We start from the raw sequence: 26,033 nt of genomic DNA, 5'->3' as shown, positions 1-26,033 counted from the left end.
CCGGAGCAATGCCATCTTGAAAAATATTGAGTTGTTAAAGTATTAGTGCACCAAATCCGTGTAGCTATTAGACCATCCACAATAGGCGCCCAGCGACCGCCTAGCCGAGCGCCGGCGCTGGACGGTTCGCTGGGCGGTCTATTGCAGCCGCCCAGCGGTTGAGTGGAGAGAGAAACCGCGCAGCGCTGGGCGATTATGTGGCGCTGGGCGGTCGGCTGGGCGGTCCGTTCGGCGCTATTGCAACGCCCGGATCGCCCAGCGCACCGCCTAGCGCGAAAATTAAATTTTTTTTCCGAAACACTGTATATACACGCTTTGCTCGTCATTTTCATTCGCACCACTTGTTTTAACGAGGAGTGAATTGTCACTCTTTTTTATTAATGTATTTTTTTTAAAAATTAATGTACTTTTTTTAAATTATTGTACTTTTTTAAATTTTAATAGTATTATTAAACTTTTCCCGTATATGTCTCGTAAATTAAATTCCGTATATTGTGTGATTGTTAATTATGTCATTTTATATAATTGTTATTAGTGATGTGGCTATTGATGTGGCTGAGCTATTTATGATGTGGCTAGGCTATGACTGGGCTATTTATGATGTGTCAGGAGGATTTTTAGTGCTGATGATGTGGCAGTGGCTAGGCTATGGCTGGGCTATTGCTGGGCTATTCCTATTGTGGATGGCCTTAGGTCGCAACAAAGTAACAAGCCAAAAGGAAATTTGATTTCTCATCATGACTATATCACAATGAATGCAAACTAGTCCAAACAAACCAAGCTGGCAAAAAAACAGGACACTTCCATGAATTCTCGAAACATACCATCTTTTTTTGTTATCCTAATAGTGGACCCTTTTTGTATCCTTTTTTTAAATTATTGTTTGAGCATTTCTTGGAATCTCGACCTCTCTAAATTTATTCGAATCTCGACCTCTCTAAATTTATTCGTGCCTACAGTATACACTTCCTCCATCAATCTATGTGAAATACTTCATCCGTCTCATATGCACTCTTTCCTTTTTTGTCTGTCCCATAAGATTATGCACTTTCTAATTTTTGAAAGTCTCTTCTCTTTAATGAGATGAGACTCATTCTCCACTAACAATACTGTAATTACTTTTTCTCTCCATCTCTGTCTTACTTTACTAATTTTACAGTAAAACTTGTGTTAAACCCAAAGTGCATATTCTTTGGGGACGGGGGAGTATTTCTTATTTAGTAAAAAAATTGATACAATTTTGTTTTGTAAATAAAGTAAAAGAGAATAATGTAAAAAAATATTTAAATTAAATACAAATGATATCCTACCTATTTTGTGTCAAGGATATCAAACAAAAATGTATGACTTAAAATGAGGCATATAAAGTGTGTATAAATCTTGTCCGTATATTAATTGGCCAATTTTCTTCGTCTTCTCATTCATCCATATCTAGCATTTAAAAATGCAGAGTGCCTTTACGATGACATAAAATATTTCTCAAAATTATATTTCTTTCTTGTAAGATGGCAATATTTATTAATATATAACAGAATATAATTTCAAAGTTGGTAGTAGTATAATCAATTAACAATAGAAAATGTAATAATAGTAGTAATTCATTCAAAATACAGTAGTAAAATTCAGTCTCTGTGTCTGGTTACATGGTCTACGAACGAATCCAATTCAGCACGAGCAGCGCCGCCGGGCTGAGCACCCCGCCTTACATCAGCGCCTAGCTCCTTCGCCCTCCGCCGTATCTCAGCCCCTTCCTCCGACGTCATCAGCTTCCTTACCACCTCCGCAATATTCCCCGCTTTCACAACCTCCTTCCTATCTCTCCACTCTCTCACCGCAATTCCCACTCTCAACACTTGTGTAATCAGCTCAGTGTTCCTGGGCTGATCCGAATGCATAGGCCACGCCGCCATCGCCACTCCCGTCGTCACACTCTCGATGCACGAATTCCACCCACAGTGGCTCATAAACCCCCCTATCGCCGGATGCGCCAGGATCTGCGGCTGCGGCGCCCAGCCTCTCTCCACCATCCCCACCCCTTTCACCCTCTCCTCGAACCCCTCCGGCACCCTAGCTCGCCGGATCTGGTCATCAAACACGTCGCCTCTATCGGCATCTCTCAGCACCCAGAGGAATTTCACTCCGCTCTGCTCCAATCCGAAGGCGAGCTCCCCGATTTCATCGTCCGACATCGAAATCGTGGTGCCGAACGCAACGTAGATCACGGAATCCGGTTCGTGTTCATCGATCCATTCTAGGGTTTTGTGAGATTGATTTTCATCCGGCGGCGGAAGGATCGGAGCTATCGCCCAGTTCCGCACCGCCTGTTCTCTCTCTAGCATATCCAGATACGGCGATTCGATCAATCTGCAGGTGTTGTACAGATCTCCGGATCTCAATTTCAGCGGCTCCTGTTGTAGCATCGTGAGATTCCGGATCTCCTCCGGCAATTCGTCCTCTTCGAAAGAGGATACCGTTTTCAATTCGTCCCTGGCGAAGTAGGAAGCGAGAGAGTAAGCAGAGATGCACCAGAGCGCGTAGGATTCAGCGTTAGGAATCGAGGCGACGTCCTGGACCGCGGCCGCCATCATCGAGTCGTGAACGACGACGATTCGCTTGAATTTCGCGGCGGCGTCGGTGAGGAAGGCGGCGAGCGGTTCTCGGAGGGCTAAGGAGGATGTCCAGGCGGGCTGGAGCTGCGTGGGGAATTTGATTGAGGAGTTTGGATCGGGGAGAGGAGAGGCGAAGGGAGGAGTGGGAAGGTCGAGGAAGTGGATTTGGGAGACGTTCAAGCCGTTGTGGCGAGCTCGCGCTTGGCGGTTGTGGATGGCGGCGGCGGCGTAGTAGACAGGGAGGCCGTGGGAGGAGAGGAGGGCGGAGATCTGAAGCAGCTGGTTGAGGTGGCCTTGCCCCGGAAATGGAACTGTGATCACTGCAATTTCATGTTTCTCCATTGAGGTAAGTAAGCTGTTTGATGATGCTTGTCACTTTTCATTATCTTATCTTTCTTTATACACTTGAATTCTATCTCTTTCCTCGAAGCCTCGAACCAGTTGAAAACAACCAAATTTGACTTCGCCACTTCAAAAACTAATCCACTATTTTTTGTATTTTCATAAAACTTTAACATCGCTAATTTATTTTAATTACTGTATATTTTATTATAAAATTTAAAGGGAATGACATATTTAGTCCTATATATTGTACTAATATTATCTGCAGTTTCTACTTTTTAAAAATATGACATATAGTATCGATGTGCGGTTGTTAAGACTTTTTAAAAATAAAGTACCCCATTCTTGAACGTTAGATTGAAAAAAAATAGTTGAATATTTTAATAATGATATATGAGAGAGATTTATATTCGATTATAGAAAATGGATATGTTGAATGAGACAAACTAAAAATAAAAGATGGATATCTTGAATGAGACAGAGAAAATATTTATTTATATTTTTTTATTAGAGAGAAATCTATCACTTTGACACACTTGGTTCATTCATTTCTGTTTTATTCTCCCCATAAACTTCGTCAAGTTATGTGCAAATAATTGATCATCACGACACATACTTGAAGGAAAATGAATGAATCAAGGTGACGTTTTTTCTCATAGAAAAGACATAAATAACCCCTATAGCCTTAATGATATTTTTGGTCCAAAAATGCAAAACTCCCATCGGTGATATTATATCAACCTCCATGGACGTCTAGTGATAATTTTGAAAAATAAGAATCCAAATATGACATTAATACAATGCCAATAAACTAAAAATATAGTTCTCTCTAACATTAATATAGTAGTAGAAAAAATTAAGATTTCTATTTTATTAAAAAAAATTAACTCTGTATTATTTCTTAAAATCGTGTGACTGTGAGAAAGGTGTGGTTCATGTCGGTGGATAGGAGTATCATATGAGCGTACAGTGCATTGGCCCTTCGCCCTTGGATTTGGGTTGATTTATATTTGTAGTGATGAATTTGGGATGATTTATATTTTGTAGATGCTTGCTTGATTATATGGATCTCACGTTTCACTGACACTACTTACAATACTGTTTCTTCATTTCTTACTTTTTCTCTATCTTTCTCTTTCCTTTACCATTTGCACATTAAAACTCGTATCTTTTATAAATTTGTCTATTTTTTAGGACGGAGGGAGTATCAAATTAAAGATTATTTTATAAGGTCTCTTATGAGATCCTAATTGTATATGTTCAGATAGATAGATAGATGAAAATTGAAAAATTTTATTTGGATTTTTGTATAATTCAATAAAAAGTTTAATATTAGCATATCTATCTCAATATAATATATAAACAATAATCATAGTAATACTTTTTTTTAATATACTTTCTATTTTAAAAAATTTCAAAATTTTTAGAAGGTATCTTTAGCCCTCATCAAGTTAATGTCTTTAATGTTTAAATTGCTGGAGGTTTAACTGTTTAAGGGAAGGAGGGAGGGGCTGGAATTTAAAATCGGAGAGAAAAAAAACTTACAACAATAGCGCTATGGAGTTGGGAAGAAGATGAATTAACAAAAGTTGTTAAATTAATACAATTATAATAAAATTGAAAAGTCATTCTCCTCCTACCTGTATAAATGTGTAGCACTTTTTTGTGTTTATAAAAATAGTAAACAGTGTCAGAATATTAAAAAGTGAGTGGGATAAGTTAGTGGATGTAAGACTTACTTAATATTTATAAACTTTTATAGTAGGACAGACGAAAATGGCAAAATATAATTCTTATTATGGGATAGAGGGAGTATTTTCAATGCAATTAATTGCATTACTTTTTTTTTTAATAAAACATGTAATAGTAGAAAACGTGAATTTTTTCTAGAAGTATTCTTCTTTGCGCAAAATGTAAATTTTTTGTACTCTAAACAACTAAAACATATTGAATTTTAAAGTGAAAAACTAATACGAGCACGGTTTCACCGTCGACGGAACAGCAGGAGGAGGAGTTGTCGGAAGCCGATATGACAGTGGAGAAACCAGCAATGGAGTCAAGTGTGGCGAACTCACGTCTCCGATGGAAAGTGAAGCCGCCTGTGCGTTTTCAAGATTATGTTGGTCGTTAGCTCATACTCTTGTTTTGGATGTCTTTAAGTTAGTACGTATTTTGAACTTTAGGTTGTAATTGAGTCGAGCGTATTATAAGCTCCATTTCAGGTTTTCTTTGTAAGCTCCATTTCAGGTTTTCTTTGTTGGTTCTTCCCGAGATGCAAAAGAGAGTCGAACCAACGCTAGGGTCTGTAGTTATTATAAAAAAGGAAACTTGTCATCATTCCGTAAAAGTACTCATAATAAACTGTCTTTCTCAAACCATAACCGCCAGCGTGCAATTTCTCTTCGACGAGCCTGAACTTCAGCCGCCGATCATCCTCATACAAGTAAGCTTGTATCATTTTGGTGCTTTCATTCCCGATCTCATGTTGAACCCAAGGCCGGGCGTAGGTCGTGTTGAGCAATTGGGCACGTCACGAACGACTGAATCACCAACCAATTCGCACTTGAAGAACCAGGGCGGGAGGATCTGACTGCTACATCGCTGAATCAATTGATGGCGATAGTCCAAAATCTGGGGAACCGCTTGGACGCCTTTGAACGACGAGTTGGAGACCACGGTCCTCTGCCCCGTCCTGACCCTGATCCACCGTATGTTCTTGACTCCGCGGATTATAACCACCCACGGCCAACGGTTACAAACCAAAATATTCATCCTCTTACACCAACAAATAGTGGTGTACAACCGCTCCATCATCCCCCGGGTTTTCCGCCAGTTTATTCAAACTTTAACCGTCCAAATATGGATAACTATACGACGTTTGGTACGGTGCCGAATCAGCAACACCAACAGCGACATAATCATCGGCAGAACCCTACTCAACCATGGCTTCATAATTCTGTAGCACACACCAATCCTCTCCAGTCAACATCATTGAGACAACCAACTTGTTGGGATCCACCGGCAAGGCGAATGCAGCAAGGATTTCAACATTCTGACTCCGCGACAATGCATCAACCTTCGTGTTGGGATCCACCAACACACCGCCCGCAGCATCAGCAAGGATTTTCCAATTATGATCCTACAACGCATGTGCGAATGGACCCACCTCGTTTTGATGGAACAGATGCTTCTAATTGGATTTCTCGTGTGCAGTACTATTTCGATCATGTTATGATGCCGGATGCACATCGAATGCATCATGTGGTTATGTTATTTGACCCGCCTGTAGCAAGATTGGATATTTAATTATCGTGCAAATAACTCATTTGTCACATGACAGGAATTCTTAGAGGATGTGCATCATCGATTCGATCCGCATTGTTATCAGAATTACATTGGCCTAATCGCCAAGCTTTGTCAGACAGGCACCGTTGCTGAATATCAGATGGAGTTTGAGAAAATGTTGAATCGTATTTCAGGAGATCCAGAATCAACACTCCTTCCCATCTATATTGCAGGGCTTAAACAACCCATTCAGCGCAACGTCAACCTTCACCACCCAGCCACTTTGGCTTCAGCTTTTGCTCTTGCTCGGGAACTTTCAGCATACCACACCGAGCGCACACCACAGAATTCAACCTTCCAGCGTCGTACCTGGACGCCGTGGGATTCGCAACAACAGAGGTCTTCATTTGTACAACAGTCTGCACAACCACTCCAAGCCATGAGTGGAGGAAAATCGGTGCAACAATCGAGTCGAGCTGTGGATATTACAAAATTACCAGTGGTCAGATTGTCGGCAATGGAGAAGTCAGACCGCTAAAAACGTGGTTTATGTTGGTATTGTGATGATAAATGGGTGTCGGGCCACATTTGTAAGCGGACATTCTTGGCTTACATGGGTGAGGAAGACGAGGAGGATACATTTGATCCACCGGAAACACACGTCTTAGAAGATGACGAAGTAATCACAGCTGACCTTTCACACCTACATGCGATGGATAACAGAACGAAGTCGAAGTCAATCAGCTTATCAGGAAATATTGATGGGTTGAGAGTCAATGTTCTAGTTGACACAGGATCTTCACATGATTTCCTCCACCCAGACGTTGCCGAGAAACTTCGACTACCTCTATTGAATATTCGTCCCTTTCGAGTCTGTGTGGGCAATGGTGAATCATTGTTGTGCAAGCACGTGTGTTTGAAAACTGAGTTATTGGTGCAAGGTAATCTGTTCAACATAGACTTGCATGTATTACCAATTCATGGTCCCGACATCGTCCTAGAAATGACATGGTTGGAGTCCTTAGGCAAGGTAACACATGATTATATTGAGAAAACAATGGAATTTTGTCACGATGGTCTTCCTACCATTTTGAAGGGTATTAGTCCTTCACCACGTTGAATTTCGGTACGCTAATTGACTATGTTGCTTTCTGATTCTGATATTCATATGAATTGGTGTCAGTTGATTCGGCAAGAGCAGATGACCTACCTTGAAAACAATTCAATTTCCTACAACTGTTACAGACGTTGTTTGTGAGGTATTGAAGCAGCATTCAAACATTTTTCATGTCCCGACAGGAATACCACCTCAAAGGATTTTTGATCACCGAATACACTTATTGCCCAATACAAAGTCGATCAATGTGCGACCTTATCGTTATACATACTTCCAAAAGAATGAGATTGAGCGTCAAGTTCATGACATGCTTGAGCAGGGGATAATCTAGTGCAGTCAAAGTCCGTTTTCTTCGCCGGTTCTATTGATACGCATGAAAGATGAGACTTTTGGTTTCTGCATTGATTATCGGGCATTAAATGGAGCCACAATACCTGATCATTTCCCAATTCCGACTGACTTCAGAAGAGCTATTTGATGAATTAGGCAAAGCAAAATATTTTACCTAGTTGGATCTAAGGTCGGGCTACCATCAAATCAGAATGCATGATGATGACATTTATAAAACCACTTTCAGAACACATGATGGTAACTTTGAATTCTTAGTGATGTCGTTTGGTCTAACGAATGCCCCGTCGACATCTCAGGCAGCCATGAATACTATTTTCCAGCCCTTACTCCGGAAGTTTGTCATAGTAGTCTTCGATGACATTTTGGTTTACAGCTCGAGTCTGGAACAGCACACACACCATCTGTCAGAGGTTCTCACCATTTTGAAAGCTAATCATGTTTTGTTAAACTATCAAAGTGTTCTTTCTGCAGCACCATAGTTGAATACTTGGGACACTTGATCAGTGATGGGACTCTAAATGCCAATCCGAGCAAAATCGACGCAATGATTGCCTGGCCTATACCCACTTATGTGAAACAACTTCGTGGATTTTTGGGCTTAACAGGAGGTTTATTGCTCACTATGCACAGATCGCAGCACCTTTAACTGATTTACTTAAAACAAATGCTTTCTAATGGTCAACAGCTGCGGGGGAAAGTTTTGCCAACCTCAAATACGCGATGACAACCGCGCCTATGCTGCACCTTCCAAACTTCAGCCGTGTGTTTGTGTTGAGATAGATGCGTCGGATTTCGGCATTGGTGCAGTTCTTTTACAAGATAACCACCCTATCGCTTTCTTTAGCAAAAAGTTGGGGCCTCGTCGTCGAGCAACATCAACATATCATAAAGAACTTTATGCCATAGTAGAAGCGGCACAGAAATGGAGACGATATTTATTGGGAAAGGAATTCATAATTCGGAGTGATCAAAAGAGTCTAAAGGAATTGCTTCAATAAATTGTTCAAACTCCGGATCAGCAAATGTATGTCAGAAAGCTAATGGGATAAAAATTCCGGATAGAGTATAAGAAGGGAGCAGCAAATAGGGACGCAGATGCCTTGTCGCGTTGTCAATCAGTTCAGTCCAATACCGAAGAGGCCGACGACGGCTTGATCCTCACCACAATCACACACCCACTTCCGGATCTTCTTGATACTTTGCGCACTGAAATAGCAGAATTGACGGAATTACGTGACATTGTAGCTTCAATTCAAAATGGGACAGCACCTTCCCATCTGTCTTTTGTTGATGGGCTTGTTTATTTCAAGCACCGCATCTTCGTGGGGACTCAGTCGCCTTCAAAGAAGCTATTGTTGCAAGAGCATCACAGCTCGTCAGCAGCCGGGCATCCTGGTGAGGAGCGCACCTTCCGTCGAATTGTTGCGTCTTTCTACCGGCCGAGAATGCGATCAGAGGTAAGGAAATTTGTGGCAGCATGTATGGTTGCCAATCGACCAAATATTCTACCCAGAAACCAGCAGGACTTCTTCAACCATTGCCTATCCCGACGCAAGTGTGGGAAGATGTTTCAATGGATTTTATTACAGGATTACCTTCTTCAAGAGGATATACGACTATCATGGTCGTTGTTGATCGTTTGTCTAAGTACGCTCATTTTGCTCCGATTCCGACGAGGTTTGGTGCTATTCGTGTAGCACATCTTTTTATCAATACTATAGTAAAGCATCATATTGGCTTGGGTATGTCACCATTCCAAGCTCTCTACGGAAGAGAGCCTCCGCCTTTAGTGGCTGCACCACATGCGGCATCAACACCACCAGCGGTAGCTGATCTTATTCGTCCTTGTTGGTCGAACTTCGCAATAATCTAGAAAGAGCTCAGCAAAGGATGCGTGACACCGCGAATCGCAGTCGTTGAGATGTCAAATTTAAAGTGGGCGACATGGTGTGGTTAAAGTTGCAGCAATATAGGCAACATTTAGTTGCCCGCCCTCAATCTGCCAAGCTATCGCGTCGATATTATGGTCCTTTCAAAGTCCTTAAGAGAATCGGTCCAGTTGCATACAGGCTGCAGTTACCCGATGGTTGTCGAATTCATAATGTCTTCCATGTTAATCTACTGAAGGCTTTTGTGCAGGGGGAATCAGACAGCACGTCCATGCCTCTACCAGAAGAGAACATTAGCCACCCTTCTTCATACTTACGTAAAACCAAAATCACTACTCTTCATCTTTTTCTTCTATACACTCGTGAATAATCATGGAAACTGAAATAATTGAAACAGAAGAGAACATTAGCCACCCTTGCCAAAAGAGATATTATGCAAGCCTCCTTGGCTTTCTTCGATAGAATATCTTGATGAAAACAAATTCTATCTTCAAAAAGATCAGTCATTTGCAACAATTATCAACATGGCTAAGCATGTATAGAATTCAAAGCTCATTCCATAATAATTTCATACTTGAATGGTTGAGCATACGCTGCCAAGAGCTGTGTTGAAATGCTGCTCCAAAAGAAATAAAAATGATCTTTGTCAAATGGTGAATGCTTTATTTATAGCTCTGTGTCAATGGATTATGGATCCCTAGCAGGTTTGATACTATCATGGAAGCCGTACATCAAAGATTTCAACTACAACAATCATCCTGTCAAGGTGACTTCCAAATGCTCTCCAAAGACCACCAATGGATTCATCTTTGAAAGAGCTCCGCGTAAGTATCTCACACGCCTCAATCGGTGTGTGGATGAATTTAAATAGACTAAAATCCCAAAATAGTCCCTAACATTTGGCGTTTTTGTGATTTTGGTCCAAAACATTATCTTTTGGATTATTTGGTCCCTCACATTTGAAATCGGACCACATTTAGTCCTAAATTGACGGAATGGTTAAAATTTGACGGAATGTAACAGTCAACGCGATTTTAATCAATTTTGACCAGATTAAGTTTTAGAAAAATTCAATTTTTTTTTCTATTTTAAATAAATGCAAATTTGGTTAAAAATTGATATAAAAGCATCCAAACCATATTCTTCTTCACCAGCAAGAGCATTCAACTAGAAAAAAATTAAGGGATTCAGCAAAAAAGAAAAAGAAAAAGAAAAAGAAAAAGAAAAAAGAGCTGTCTTTTTTGAGAAAAAAGATAAGAAATCAAGTTCATGTTTCCTTATGCTAATTAGAACTCCTAAATCCAAACATTCAACAGAAAATTGAAAACAAAAAACATATCCAAACAATAAGAAATTGGAAACTAGATCCAAATAAATGCAGATTTGACTATGAACCCAAGAAACATAACCGAATTCAAGAATCATATTAAGCAAAGAATGTTGACAAGACACAAAATTGAATAAGGAAATCAAAGAAAACATAAGACCAAGAACAAACCATGATACTGGCATTTCCTAAGCAGAGTCTCGAGCAGCTTCAAGCAAATTGGGTTGTCGTCAACGGCGAGGACACGCAGGCCCGCCGGGAAATCGTCGTAGCCTTCGCCGTCGCTCATAATTTTCTCCAGAGTCATTTTTCCCTAAAACCCAGATGCGAAAGCCAGGGTTTGGATGCTAAAAATCGAGTCTTTGCCGAAAAAAGTCACTTTCTTGAACAATTGACAAAAGCCCAGATGCAAAAAAGCTTCTTTCAACATCAATAATTGACAAAAATCACCAATTGGAAGGAGACAAAAATCACCAATCGAAGTGTTGCTGAAGTGCTGCGTGCGTCGCTTCGCCTTTTCCTCTAAAATTTTGATTTTTTTTTCACGTTTAAATTTTAAATTTTTAAGTTTTAGCTTAATTAGGTTTAATTAGGTATTAGCCATTAATAAAACATAGTTATAACTATTAATCTAGTCAAAATTGATTAAAATCGCGTTGACGGTTGCATTCCGTCAAATTTTAACCATTCTGTCAATTTAGGACTAAATGTGGTCCGATTTCAAATGTGAGGGACCGAATAATCCAAAAGATAATGTTTTGGACCAAAATTACAAAAACGCCAAATGTTAGGGACCATTTTGGGACTTTAGTCATTTAAATATTTACAAGTTTTAGGTTAATTTTGAATATTTATAACTTTTAGGCATAACTATTTTAATTCATATATAGTCATGACCATTTTAATACAGATTCTTTTTACAGTAAATTTTATATCAATATTTAATGTAGTAAAGTAACTGAATTTGTGAGATGATGCTCTGTGGCCGAAATTGCTCCCAATTAATGTTCAAAATTTATTATTAATATAATAGTGTAAATAATGGAACTTCCAACTTTATTACGCATTTAATATCCAAAATTTATGTAAATTAAATTGTAAGATATGGAGTACAATAGCCAATGTTGAAATTTAATAATAGTAATAACATATTGATATAAAATTTAAAACTACCATCGTGGGGTATTAGTTTTAATATTGAGGAAATTAAAAAGTGTAACTAACTCCTTAGCTTTAGCAGTCCCAGTTCCCTTTGAGCATTTTAGCCACATTTTGATATATTTAAAAGTTATGGTGTGAATTTGAATACTTACAAAATATGCAATAATAGTTAAGTGTGGAATTTGTATTGAGGAGGCCGTTATAATTTCGTCCCATTATAATAGTTAGGGTGTGGAAGTTTTACTTATAAATGTTTATGAATTTGTAATGTGATTAACCCTTCTTAGTTTGACAACGTGTGATGCAGTTAGAATGTGCATTCGATGACTCCATAGAATGTGCTCCCTCCGTCCGCGAATAGGAGTCTCGTTTTGTCATTTTAGTCCGTCCGCGAATAGAGACTGAAATATGAGTAGGGATCTCAACAGATCAATCACAAAAGTATATCACCAAAAGAAGTCATTATCTCCTCCAACCAACCAATATGAGAGCAGTAGCTGCACATCCAGTAAGGATTTGATTCATTATCCCGGTCCGCGAAGAGTTTGGAAGAGTTCCGGAAGATGCGCATTGGTAAGCTTGGTCCTCTTGCTGATCTCGTGCTTCTTCTTCTTAGTCTTGGGCTTGGGAGGCATGTCATGAATCTCTGCAGCAGCCCTCCTCTTAGCGGTGTTCGTAGCAGGTTTCATCCCGTTCTTCTGAAGATCCCTCTCGATATCGAGCATGTCGCGAGGGAGTTCGATCCCCAGGAACAATTGCTTCAAATCATCATCCACCGTGATGGAAGCTCTAGGATCATTCGGGTATGCTATGTCCTCTAGTGAATCGGACAGCAACCAAATTTCGCCAGAACCTTTCAGAGCCTACAGAATGCTAATGATCAGTAAGCCTTCGTTGAGTTTTCAACAAAGAGAGGAATATGCAGTTTAGAAGAGGAACACAGTGTGATGCATGGAAAATGTAACCCAAAGCAGCTCAAATCCCTAGCATGATTTGAAGTTCCTGTAATTAAGGTTACCTGTAGATCATTGATTACAGCTGTGTACGAATCCTTGAGATCTACAACAGCAATGCCCTCTGGACACGTCCGAATCAATTGAAGAAGATCAGTCTTAGTTTGCAACTGATGTTTGGACTGCAAATGAATTTTTTGAATAAAGATAAAGGTCAGGGGCGGAGAAAAAGGTGTGATTTGACCAAAGGCAAACAAATATATATGACCTCACCTTATAGACGAACCGCTCTCCATCATAATGCACTTTTAGATTGTTCCTTAAACGGTCAAACACAGCTTTATTCCCTTTTACATCCACATAGCACTCTTTATTTATTTGATCAGGAGTCAAGGCATCCCTCCTCTGAACATGAATTGTTTAAGTTAGATGTACTAAACTACTTTTGACCAGCACCACTTTTTAACAGTAAATAAACTGCAATGAAACTCTAAGGTGTAAAGGAACAGATAAACTGATTGGAAATAACTACAAAGTAGTTTGATAAGAAAAACAACAAAGGTGCTGAAGGAAGTTCTACAACTAGTCAAATGAGCAAAAGTTATGAATCTATTCTCAGTATTATCATCAGATTCATGCCAGAAAATAAGAAGAATGCAAGTTTAAGAATTGTGGACAAAACAGTTCAACCAAGATTCATATATAATGGAGTCTGCAAAACTATAAGCACAAAGCCACAAGCATATCGCTACAATTCCTAGTTCCTAGATGAGTTACTTAATGCCAAACAGATCGAAATTATTAACTGTTTACACCAACACAAGTGAACAAACATCTTACCAAAGCACTAACCAAACAAAAAGATATTGCAAATCATTTACGTGTATGCTTTGAATCATAGGCACATTTTTTATGGGAGAACATTTGTAGTTACAGAATGGAGCTCTAGGTTTTGCCAGATAGTACATACTATTTATAGATTGCTAGCTTCTATAACAAAACAGAAATAGGACAGAGCTAGGATGAAAGAGGTAGATACTCTCCTATCGCATAAAAAATAACTTATACTCAATCACTAGCAAGCAAATATGTGGTTGTGACTAATAGATGAGACATTGACAAAGGTACATAACTGAAGCAGAATGATTTCTTTGCATGTATTAACATATTATATGGACAGCTGAAAAGAATTATGAGATATCACTGTTATTTGGTTGCATCTAAACCCAAGTACAACGTACTCAGCAACGAGTGGGAAACAGATACTATACCTTAAAGAGCAAGTTGATAACACGTCTTATCTGGGCCCCTACAGGAGCTTTCCTCACGTTATTTATTTCTTGAAGATGTTCTGTATTTTCCGAGAACTTGGTTGGAGCTACAGCAGACTTTGTATTTGCCAAATTTGGCGTGCTTAAGGGCATAGACCGTGCTTTCATATTTCCTGCTCTAGCTGCTGTGTTACCAAGCGTTGCTTGAGATTTCTCTGGCTGTTTCGGATATTTCGAAGACGCCATCTAAAGAAAAACAAGTATGCACATAAGGCCATCCACAACGCTGTTCCTATACCGTTCCTAAACCGTTCCTTAAACCACTATTTGAGGGTCCCACTGTACTTTTTTACTCCATTCCTTAACTAAGGAACGGAACCTGCAACCCTCGTTCCTTAACCGTTCCTTAACCGTTCCTTAAATTACTATTCATTCAATTTCATTTTTTTTTAATTTCAACTCAATTCAATTAAAAAAACAAACACATTTTATTAAAAAACACACAACATTAAAACAAAGTTACAACTTAAACTTAAAAAAATAAAAAGCACACAATTAAAATCATAAAAAAATAAAAGTACACAATTTTAATAATTTCATCCGCCAAAGTTTGCCCAAATGTGCTCAATTAGATCATGTTGGAGTTGGGTGTGGGCGCTAGAGTCGCGTGTCCTTGCACGAATAGATAACCGTTCTTGTATAGACGGATGCGCTCCACTTCGAGGCGGACTACTTGCGGTTGAGCTTCCGGGGGATTCGGGGTCGAACCAATTTCCCGCCTCGGGTCCTTCGTCTTGGACAATCATGTTGTGCAAGATTATGCACGTATACATGATGTCGACCATGTTCTCCATGAACCACGTACGAGCCGGGGCTTTGATGATGTTGAAGCGCGCTTGGAGAACCCCGAACGCCCTCTCCACATCCTTGCGAGCAGCCTCCTGCTTCTGCGCAAAAAGAGCCTGCTTTGGGTTCGCAGACCCACTGCACGTCTTCACGAAGGTAGGCCACTTCGGGTAGATGCCATCGGCGAGATAGTACCCCATTTTATAAAGCCGATTGTTGGCGACGAAGTTGATGGCCGGCGCTTTACCATCCAAAACTTCGGTCAAGAGGTCGGACTGGTTGAGCACGTTTACGTCGTTGTTCGACCCGGGGACCCCGAAGTACGCGTGCCAGATCCAAAGGCGGTAGTCGGCAACGGCCTCGAGTATAACGGTTGGGTGGGTACCTTTGTGGCCGCTCGTGTAGGACCCCTTCCACGCCACCGGGCAATTCTTCCATTGCCAGTGCATGCAATCGACGCTGCCGAGCATCCCTGGGAATCCGTGCACTGTTTCGTGAAGGTCGAGAAGGAACTGACAATCGGCCGTGCTTGGCCTCCGGAGAAATTCGTCGGTGAAGGCTGCCCGGACACCTTTGCAGAATTTGAGCAAGCACATTCGCCCAGTGCTATCTCCGATGTGGAGGTATTCGTCGAACATGTCGGCCGTTTGTCCAGTCGCAAGCTGGCGGATTGCTGCAGTACATTTCTGCAGCGTCGTGTGGCTGGGACGTCCGACCGCGTCGAACCCTTCCTGGAAGAACTCTTCCCGGGCTGCCAAAGTATTCGCGATGTGGAGAAATAACGGTTTCCCCATGCGGAAACGGCGACGGAAGTACGTATCTCCCCAAACCGGGTTATCGCAGAAGTAGTCGCGTACTAACCTTGCGGCGGCTTCCTCCCGGTTACGATGGATGTACGTACGGGAGCGACGTTGGGGCGGAGCGGCTTCTTCCACCTCCCGTCGTCGATCTTCTTCAAGTGATTGTTCCAATATTTGACGCATTTGTTCATAAGGATCCATTAGTTTGATTAAATTTGGGAGAAGGAAAATAGAGTTGATTTGAGATGAAAATTGGGGTGGAAATAGAGAGAAATAGATGTGTGTTTGTGATTGAAATGAGTATGAAATAGGAGTATTTATAGAGTAAATAAATAAATAATAAAAAAAAACCAAACGGCTATAAAATTAACGGTCTCATTACCGTTAATAAAAAAAAATTTATTTTTTTTTTATTAAATTCGAAATTTTTTTTTAAAAAAATGAATTATTGCGTCATCGGGACGAAGCCCACTCGCGGGGCAGCGAGTGGGCTTCACGCGTCGAATGGGAGTCCGCCACGTCGCCTCGGCGCGTGGCGGAACGTTTCGTTCCGCGTTCCGGAGGAACGAAACGCGGCACGGCATGGGAACGGTGGCGGCACAGAATGGCGACGGAACGCACGCTGCAACGCGTGCCGCCGCGAAACCGTTCCTCCGGAACGGCATAGGAACGGCGACGGCACCGCGTTGCGGGTGCTCTAACTGTCGAATGTCAAAATATGTAGTAACACGCAATCATAAAACATAGCCAACATACTACTCAATCCACTAAAACGTGTCATTGGATGAAGAAACCAAATCTATATCTATGTACTACACTGAAACCACAGCCGCTCCTTTTTCCCCAAAAAATATGTACGTTTATTTTCATCAAATAAACACAGGCAATACGAAGAGGCATACATGACAAAATAAAATTATCTAGGTTTTCATTGATTGATTGATCACGAGGTGTAAAATCAATTAAACAAAATACGAAACAATATTGCAGAGAATGGATCGTCAATTGCAATATGGATCGAAATTTATACATATATATACAAAAAATTGCATATACACAAGATATAGATTGAAAAGCAAAATTCGAAAGGGTGAACTTTTACTAGCGGCAGAGGGCCTCCGAAGTAGAATCTATTTGTCGGCGGCGCTGGAGAAATATTGGGAGGCACCGTAGGAGGAAGTGGGGCGGCGATGTGAGTCGGAAGTTTGTGTCGAGAGAAAGGCGTTATTAGAAGAGGCGAGAGAATAATGAGATCAGATTTTGAGAAATATATGACTCTCCACATATATTTATAATTGTGGAAATATAAAACACTGATCATATAAGTATGGAAATAACCAATAATTTCTATATACATACTTAAATATAGACATAATTTGATTTATTTATTTTTACATTAAACTACTCAATAAATATATAATCGTTTATATATATTAAAAAAAAGATAGAAAATTTTTTTTTTGCGACCATACAAAATTGACAGTATGACTGACCTGTTGGGATTGAGAGATCCGTAGTCTTGGATGCAAAATTGCTCATCGTCTTCACAAAGCCCATCTTGAAGTGTACATCTTTTTGCAAACGCCTCTTCACACCTTGAAAGAAAAACATAAAAATATACATTTAATTAAATATAAATAATATCCGTATGCCATAAACATAATACTATAAAATAGATAAAACAACAATGTAGCCGTATATGGTATAATGAAAAACTGAGTAAATTTACAAATGATACCATACACTACATTGTAGTATGTGATAATAAACCTGAAATTAAATTAAAATATGTAGAAATGTTAGAAATATAACAAAAATGAATTATTAACATAAAACAACATTCGCATAAACATATAAAACTGAGTTATCAATATATTAATTATCCATTAATAGAAGATATAACATACTTCCCCGTTCTAGTCTAAGTGACACATTTATTTTTTCGCACTTCTTTTGTGAAAATAATAAAAAATAGTTAGAGTTGAGGAAAATAAGGTAAGAGAGAGTATAAATTATAGTAGTTTAAATACTCTATTTATAATTAAATTGTAATTTAGTATTCATTTAAATCTATACAATTAGATTGTTACCACTCTAACATATAATAAAATTAAAAACCTAAACACTACACCCTAAACTTAAAATCATTTTAACTTCCCTTCACTTATGACATGATTTTATTGCAATTATATGACATTTATGATAACTAGTATCACCCCCGTGCGATGCACGATACATTGTATTTCAATTAAAATTTAAATAATATTAAATTATTATGTATAAAAATAAAAAAATAAAAAAATTATTTATTAACAAAGTCCCTTTCAACAATCTGCAATAAAAAAAATTATACAAAAATCTGAGTACATAAAAATAATATAGAACAAAAAAAATTACATTTCCTGAATTTGAAGTCTCTGAGACCTAATTTAGAGGAATATACTTTTGAATAATGTGAGAAAAAATTGCAATAAAACTAATATATCTCGATGCAATACACTTTAAAAAATAATAATGTATGAAACCTCATATATTGTATAATCTCATAACAAACCTAACAAAATTCATAAAATATTAGCTCATCCTCTCAACTTGACTTCATGCAATGTTTTTCTTCTTCTCCTCCTCCAACTTAACTTCATGCAATGTTTCCTCATATGGTAAGAATACAAACAACAAATACTGGTAACATAATAATCACAAAAATAGAGTGCATGAAGTGATGGAAAATAAAATGTAATATTGCTAAAGAGTCATAATTATATTGAAAACCAAAACAAAGCTTTGCATATATAATCGATATGTAAAAAAATGATTTTCGGATTAATTATAATCCTAGAACTTAAAGCAGAACGAATAGAATTTGAAAAGCTAATTTCTTCTCTATAAAAGTGTATAGTATAGTAATGAAACATAATAATATGAAAATAAAAGTGTATAGTTTAGTAATGAAACATAATAATATGAAAAGTATTTGCAATTCAAAAATGGAGATAGACAGAGATAGAAAGTAGGCTCCCGTGGTGGCGCCGACGACGACGCCTCCTCAGTCCTCAACCATGTGGGTCCCGGTGAGAAGGAAAACTAAGAATGCTCTGCAGAGGTTCCCGATGCGGCGGAGATTCGGAAGAGAGTAATCAAGCAACGTATATTGCTCATCTAAGCAAGCTCACTAATTATGGTAGCGATCACAATCACGTTGGAATTCATAGAAGATTTCAAACCGCTTGCTATTCTTCTTGACTTTTAGTATTCCCATTATTATTTATTTAATTAATGTCATACAATTTACTTTTTACGTTTCATAACATATTAGTCAGTTATGCACTTATGCACAATTTAATGTGTATAGTAAATTAATATTTAATCCAATTTGGCCAGAGTACGCATATAATATATTCTAAATTGATTAATATGGTGATAACTATACGTTAAATGGCCATTGAAAGGAATTAATTATTCCATAAATATTCAAATTCGTCCATAACTTATAAATATTTCAAAATAAGACAAAACTTATAAATATTTCGAAAGAAGAAACTCACCTTTTATATATGTATAGATTTCCCTCAAAATTCTCGTTCTATTTATGTATATATCAAATTATTATCTGCAGAAAGCATAAAAAAAATATTTATTAAAATAACACATAAATATTGATTAAAATATTTTGGATATCCAATACAAAATATGTAATCTCATTACACGAATAATTAAGCATATGCAAGTTCAAACGTGATACACCATCAACAAAAAAATAAAAAAACGTAAATAAAATTCCATATGAAAATTACTACAAAACATTAATTTATAAGTTTGAGAGAATATTCCTTGAAAGAGAAGCATGTTTTACTTTGTAAAATATTACATGGATGTCACCATTAGATTGGAATTTATAGATGATTGTGTGGCTTTTGGTATTCTCAAAATGACTTTTAGAGCATCCACAACCGTGCTCTTGCCAACGAGCACGGTTGTGGGCCCGGTCCCACTTTTGCTGCATGCTCTTAGGCAAGAGCACAACACCCGCATTCGTGCTCTTCCGCAAGGACGAGCACAAGGGTCCCACCATTCCATTATTCAATTTCAAAAAAAACATTTCCACAAAATTAAAATACATTAAAAATACCCGGAATAATATTACAAAATACATTAAAAATTAGAAATTACATAATTAAAATCATAAAAAATAAAAATTACATAATTAAAATTCTAAAAATTAAAAATTACATAATTAAACTCCTAAAAATTAAAAACTACATAATTAAAGGCTAAAAATACCTCTGTGGAAGACTATTCATCCGGCGGCACTACCCTCAATTGTTTTTGAAGGCCCAATATCATGGCCTCATGCGATCGAAGTTGCGCGGGGGTCATAGTTGACCTATCGGCCATATTGAGTTGGGCAAAAATCCCCCACAACGAGTTGGTGGGGGTGGAGGTGGCGCATAGGGAACGGGAGCGGGTTCGGGAGCATCGCCGGATGGAGTCGCGGCACGACGGTGGTTGGCCGCCGCCTTCTTCCTTCCTTGCGATCGGCGTTGGGAACCGCTCGGGCCGGCGTCGGGGCTACCTAAGTTAGCCCCGGCAAGTTGGCTAGCCACGTCTTCGGAGCCGGCGTCGGATAGGGATACCGACATTGACCGTTTGGAGGAGCCGCTAGAGGAGGATGTTACGCCTCCCCTATACTTCGGATGCGACCGTGTCTCCTGCCAAATATTGAGGTACATGAACGGCTTGTAGTTCATGGATTGGTAGGTCGACAAGGCGGAACTGATGATGTCGACCTCGCTCTGCCCGTTCCCCGCCGACCGCTCTTCCTGGAGGTAATACCCCTGGAACTTTTGGATTTCTTCGTTGGCTCTGTATATAGCGTTGCGCACCATACTCTCGTTGCGCTCGATTGTTCCCGCCGGCCGATTTTCATTGTACCGGCGACATATGCGCCACCAATAATGATCGTCGGATTGGTTCGTGCCAACCTCCGGATCTTCGGAGATTGACAAGAACGCCTTGAACAATTGATCCATCTCCGTCGGGGTGTACGGTGTGCGGACACCGCGAGTAGGAGGAGTCGGAGTTTGGGAGGGGCCGCTCGACCTCGCTCTAGGCTCGGGTGTCCACCCGTATTGCCCTTCGGGGGCATCTTGGTCGTCGATCGGGTAAGGCCGGTAGCCACCCGGAACTCCTAAACTTTGGGTTTGAGGAGGGGCCAAATTTTCCGTTTCCGGACTAGGAAACGGTTGTGAACCGAACCAATCGGGGTTCCAACCGTGGGAGCCCGGGGGCGGGGGGTGATTGCTGTGGCCGGACATCGTTATGTTGTAGGAGTGGAAGAAAGATTGAGAATGGAAATGAGAGAATGTAGATGAGAATGGAAATGAGAGAATGTATACGAGAATTGTGTAGTGTGGTGTGAATTTTTTGGTGTGAAAGTGGAGGTATTTATAGATGAAAATGTGTATTTTTGGGGGAAAAAAACTGAAAAATAAATTAAAAGTGGGTAGAAAACGGATATAATTTTTTGGAAAATGAGAAAATATTTTTTTATTTTTAATCAGTTTTTTTTTTATTAAAAACCGTTTTTAAAAAAAATCAAATTGCCAATGGCTATGCCGTTGGCCAATCACTGCCTGCCACGTCGCCTGCTCGCTGGCACGGACGTGCTCGATGCATCGAGCAGCGCCGTGCCAGCGACGGACAGCGTCTCCGTACCGCTGGCACGGACGGACGGACGAGCTGCAGCTCGCCGTTGTGGATGCTCTTAGTGTTCCAAATCCTAATATCCACTATTATAAATTAAATGCCTAGTAATTATTTGGACCATTCAAATAGGATTGGTTGATTAACTAAAAGGATTAGTAACCGATGAAACGCCACTTCATAAAAGAGACGAAAATCAAGACTATGATAATTACAATTTCATTAACAAAAGCAAGTATAGTTAAATTATAATTTAAAATTTAAAATGACAGTTTTGTAAATAACTCCAAACATATTTTTTTGTGGATCCTTGATTGTGTTGCTGGCAATGAATAATATTAGTATGGTGTAAGTTTGCTTTAAGCTTTTTCCATCAATAATATTATCGTCATTTCCATGTTCTTCCTTTCCTAATCTTCATCTATTCCCTTTTAGATCTAATTTTTGTAGTTAGATCTACTTTATCCTTCTGTTTCCTTTTTTCGAATTGAAAATCAAATTGCTAGATCAAACACTAATTTCGAATTAATTTTGGGTTAATGGATAATATACATGGATCCATATCAAGGTTAATTTAAATAAATTTTTTGTTAACCCAATGTTAATCAATTTGAGGAAATTGATATGTTTTATAGGTCAGATTCAAATGCAAATTTGACCCAAATATTCAACCATCGGTGAATTTGACCCAAATATTCAACCAATGAATTAGACCTAAATATTTTTTGTTGATCGATTTGTGTGTCTAGAACCAACTTTAAGAATATCCCGCGGCCTCAATTATTACTTTGTGTATAATCAAATGCTGCATAAGCCAATTCAAATGATTGATTTAATTTAAAATAAGTTGTGAAATGAGATAAGTTACGATAAGTTGTGAAATAAGACAAATTAAGTTGAGCGGTGGGAATATGAAACAACGCAAAAAAAATTGTAGCTTCTCGGCTAGCCCCATGGTCTAGCAAAAACTCCCTTTGACCTTGCCTCGTCCTGGAAGAGACTCACATAGAACCACATTGCCCTCGATGGGGCATCTTCAACTTGAAGTTATTCTGGAATATGGTACATTTTTCTCACCATCGTACTGAGCAAATTGTGGAAGTCAGCAACGGATGGAAGAGCTTGTGGCAAAAAGTTGGATGGGGGTAGGTTGGGCTTAGGGACGGGCAGTTGGCCATCTATGACCTCTTCTGCATCTACCACTTCCGCATCATTGCTTGGCTGATCTTTGCCAAAGCAAATGTGGCTACCCTGATCGGACAACGGCCCTTCATTGTTGTTATGGATGCCAATTAATCCCCTCCATCATCCTTAAGTTCTATGGATGTTGGTGCTCTCTCCACTGAGACTCCAACATCAACGTTGGAATCTGTGATTGATCGGCTTGATGAACTTCGATCGTTGAGTTTGGATTCGGGTTCGGGCATACCACCTCAGCTCCCGGGGATTGGATCGTCGAGTTCTGGCTTACCGCCTTAGTTCCCGGGGATTGGATCATCGAGATCAGATTCAGGTTTGGGTTCTTGTTTGGGTTCGTGTATGGGCTTACCACCTCAGTTCCCGTTTGCGTTTGACATGGACTCAGCTGGGCTTTCCCGTGGCTCCAGCCTGGTGGTTACGCTGGAAGCCTAAATATAATTGATCATTTTTATAAGGCTAAAATGTGAGAAGAATAAAATGCTAAAATAGTACTCCCTCCGTCCGTGATTAAATGTCTCATATTTGACCGGTATAAGTCTTAAGAAATTGTTTGACTTTAGGTAGAAAAGTAGGTAAAAAAGTTAATGGAATGTGAGACCTACTTTTATATATTGATTTTATAATAAAATATGAGTAGAATGAGTAAGTGGAATGTAGGGTTCACTTATCAAATATGGTAAAAGTGAAATGAGACATTTATTGGCCGACGAACAAAAAAGGAAAAATGAGACATTTAATGGCGGATGGATGAAGTATTTAAGCTTGATTGAAAAGAATGAGAATTGTTGCCTAGTGGGCGGCTCATCCCCTTATCAATTTCCGCCTTTTTTCTTTCTACTTTTCGTTCTCAATTATTCTTTCTAATTCAAATCTCTATTATCTCCATCATTCTTTAATTGAGAATTCTTCACTTCCCCTTAGAATACAGCTTCTTTTGAGAATTCTTTATTTTCCGTCAAAATTGGGAGAATAGAAAGCAGTAGAATACAACTTCTTTTGAGCACTTTCTTGAGGAATTCTCCATGTATCGCTCTTGATTCTTCTCCAAAAACTTCTCCCCAAACATCATCCTTGCAGATTTTATCTCTTTTACATCAAATTGTCTTGATTGATTTCAAGTGCGGGCGACGGCTCAAGGAAAATTGATAAACGGAGAATCTACATCTTATAGTTTTTGCTTGATAAAAAATATTTCAATTGGTATCAAGATTGTCCATTAAATCTTAGAAAACAAAAAAAAAGTGAACGTATGAGATAATGATTTTTTAACTAGAACGACATGAATAAGAAATTTGTTGTGGGTTTTACATCTGGTGCTTGCAATTTTGAGATTTCTACAAATTTAGGAGAAACAAGAAAGTGGAAATAAGAAATTTGATGTAGTTCTTTTACATCTCATACTCGCAATTCTAGAAGGAGCAAGAAATTGAAAACTGATTGTGTGTTGTGAGATTTTAATTTGGAGAAAACATCATGGAGACTGGAGATTGAATCGCTGGCTGGGTATCATAATTCTACGACTGACATAGAATTCGAATGTGCATCCACTTCCCATCCGATTTCTACGTATCATAATTATACATAACCAATTTCAAATGAATTCTTGCAAGCTCTCAACTTGAGAGTGCCTTAGTTTCGAAACACGAGAACTGTATGTGATGGTTGGGCGAATTTTTGATGGTAACAAATGCGGGTGAAAAATATAGGTCACGACACAAGGAATTACGTGGTTCGATTTACTGAGGTAAATCTACGTCCACGGGAAGAAAGGATGGCAAGATTGTATTGCTTGATCTGGTTTACCAGCTTACAAATACAGACTTGCTATATGTTATTTGATGTCTAGAGAGCCCTCCTCTATCTGATCTAAGTTCTATTTATACATTGAACTAAGATCGTGGCTTGCATCACCACTAACTAGGTCGTGGCTTGCATCACCACTAACTAGGTAGTGGATGTCGTGGAGGTCATGAGATCCTGCATGGGTCCACTATCTCTTTGTTTGGTCCGCTATCCTGCATGAGATCCTGCATGAGTTGACACCACTAAATAGATCGTGTAGTGGAGGTCGTGGAGGTTCTGCATGAGTCCACTATCTCCCAGTTCGGTCGAATACTGAGACCGAACTTCTGAACTATGACCGAGCAGCTTTTGCCGATCTGAGAGTAGAGCTTGATTGGTCGGCTTTTACCGAGCTGTAGGCTGGGGCCGAACTCTTTGGTAATGCCGAACTGATTGGTCGGCTTTTACCGAGCTGTAGGCTAGGGCCGAACTCTTTGGTAATGCCGAACTGATACTCTTCCTTGGTCTTTGGGCTGATGGGCCGTCACTGCTATTGGGCTTGTTTAGTACGTACCCCATCACTACCCCCCCCGAAAAGCGAAGTGAATCACTTCGGCGAAGCGAGTCACTTCGGCATTCTGGATAAAGGTACGGGGGAGGCTGACGTCAGGGGACGTGCCTTGCGCGTGACTGCATTAAATGCGACAGTAAAATCCGGCCGTTGAATCCTGAAAAGGTGGGATTCGAAACGGTGCGATGATTTTGAAATCTTCTCCGAATCTGATAAATACGTCCTTTCTTCATCAGTTGAACACTTTTGCTATTGCTTCTTCTGCATTCTCTCTCTTTTGCGAAAAAATTTCCTTCCGCTTTCAAGAATTTCTTCAGAATTTTTTCAGACTTTCAAAGAGTAAGAACTATGTCTTCTTCTTCTTCTTCTGAGTCAGGTAGCGGTAGGAAAGGGGGTAAGGGGTCTTCTAGCCGGAAAGAATCCGGGGAGAAGACCGTAGAGTATTTTCACAGCATCTTGAGTAAGGATACTGTGATATCCTTACACGAAAAATATTTTTTTCCTGGGGGGAAGGTTGCGATTCCCGACGACCTTCATAGGGCTGACTCGCCGCCGGAGGGTTACGCCACCTTTTATGAAGCCGGCTTGGAATGCGGGCTTCGTTTCCCTCTTCCCCCTGCCTTTGTAGAGCTGCTTGATTTTTTCCAACTCCCTTTAGGTCAGGTGACTCCGAATTCTTGGAGGCACTTATCGGCCTTTGCTGCCGAACTTCGTAGGCTAGATAAGGATCTGTCTCTGAGGGCAATCCTTAATTTTTTCCAGTTTAAAAGAAAAGGATCTTGGTTTTACTTGATCCCTTTACAGCCTTTTAGGGCCTTCTGCAAAA

General features: G+C 39.5%; 2 protein-coding genes across 5 annotated transcripts; both read right to left on the bottom strand.

Annotated features, from left to right (window-relative positions):
- Nucleotides 1–1,536: 1,536 nt before the first annotated feature.
- Nucleotides 1,537–4,046, bottom strand: LOC121784040 (zeatin O-xylosyltransferase-like). The gene has a single exon (XM_042182220.1). The coding sequence runs from the start codon at nt 2,949–2,951 to the stop codon at nt 1,623–1,625; it is 1,329 nt and encodes a 442-aa protein (XP_042038154.1). The 5' UTR covers nt 2,952–4,046; the 3' UTR covers nt 1,537–1,622.
- An 8,363-nt stretch (nt 4,047–12,409) lies between these two features.
- Nucleotides 12,410–17,490, bottom strand: LOC121784041. Of its 4 annotated transcripts, none has more exons than XM_042182223.1 (5): nt 17,445–17,490; nt 14,306–14,551; nt 13,308–13,439; nt 13,100–13,216; nt 12,410–12,944 (listed from the first exon to the last, which is right to left on the bottom strand). In XM_042182223.1, the coding sequence occupies exons 2-5, from the start codon at nt 14,549–14,551 to the stop codon at nt 12,606–12,608; spliced, it is 834 nt and encodes a 277-aa protein (XP_042038157.1). In that variant the 5' UTR covers nt 17,445–17,490; the 3' UTR covers nt 12,410–12,605. The 4 variants fall into 4 exon arrangements, 3 of the variants coding, with proteins under 3 accessions (XP_042038157.1, XP_042038155.1, XP_042038156.1); XM_042182221.1 differs by lacking the exon at nt 17,445–17,490 and adding an exon at nt 17,054–17,324; XR_006046701.1 differs by lacking the exon at nt 17,445–17,490 and adding an exon at nt 17,054–17,337 and having other exon boundaries at nt 12,928–12,944; nt 13,303–13,439.
- Nucleotides 17,491–26,033: the final 8,543 nt, after the last annotated feature.

The sequence above is a fragment of the Salvia splendens genome, chromosome 21, assembly GCF_004379255.2.
Source record: "Salvia splendens isolate huo1 chromosome 21, SspV2, whole genome shotgun sequence".
Taxonomy (NCBI): Eukaryota; Viridiplantae; Streptophyta; class Magnoliopsida; order Lamiales; family Lamiaceae; genus Salvia; species Salvia splendens.
This window is presented reverse-complemented; position numbering and strand designations above follow the sequence as displayed.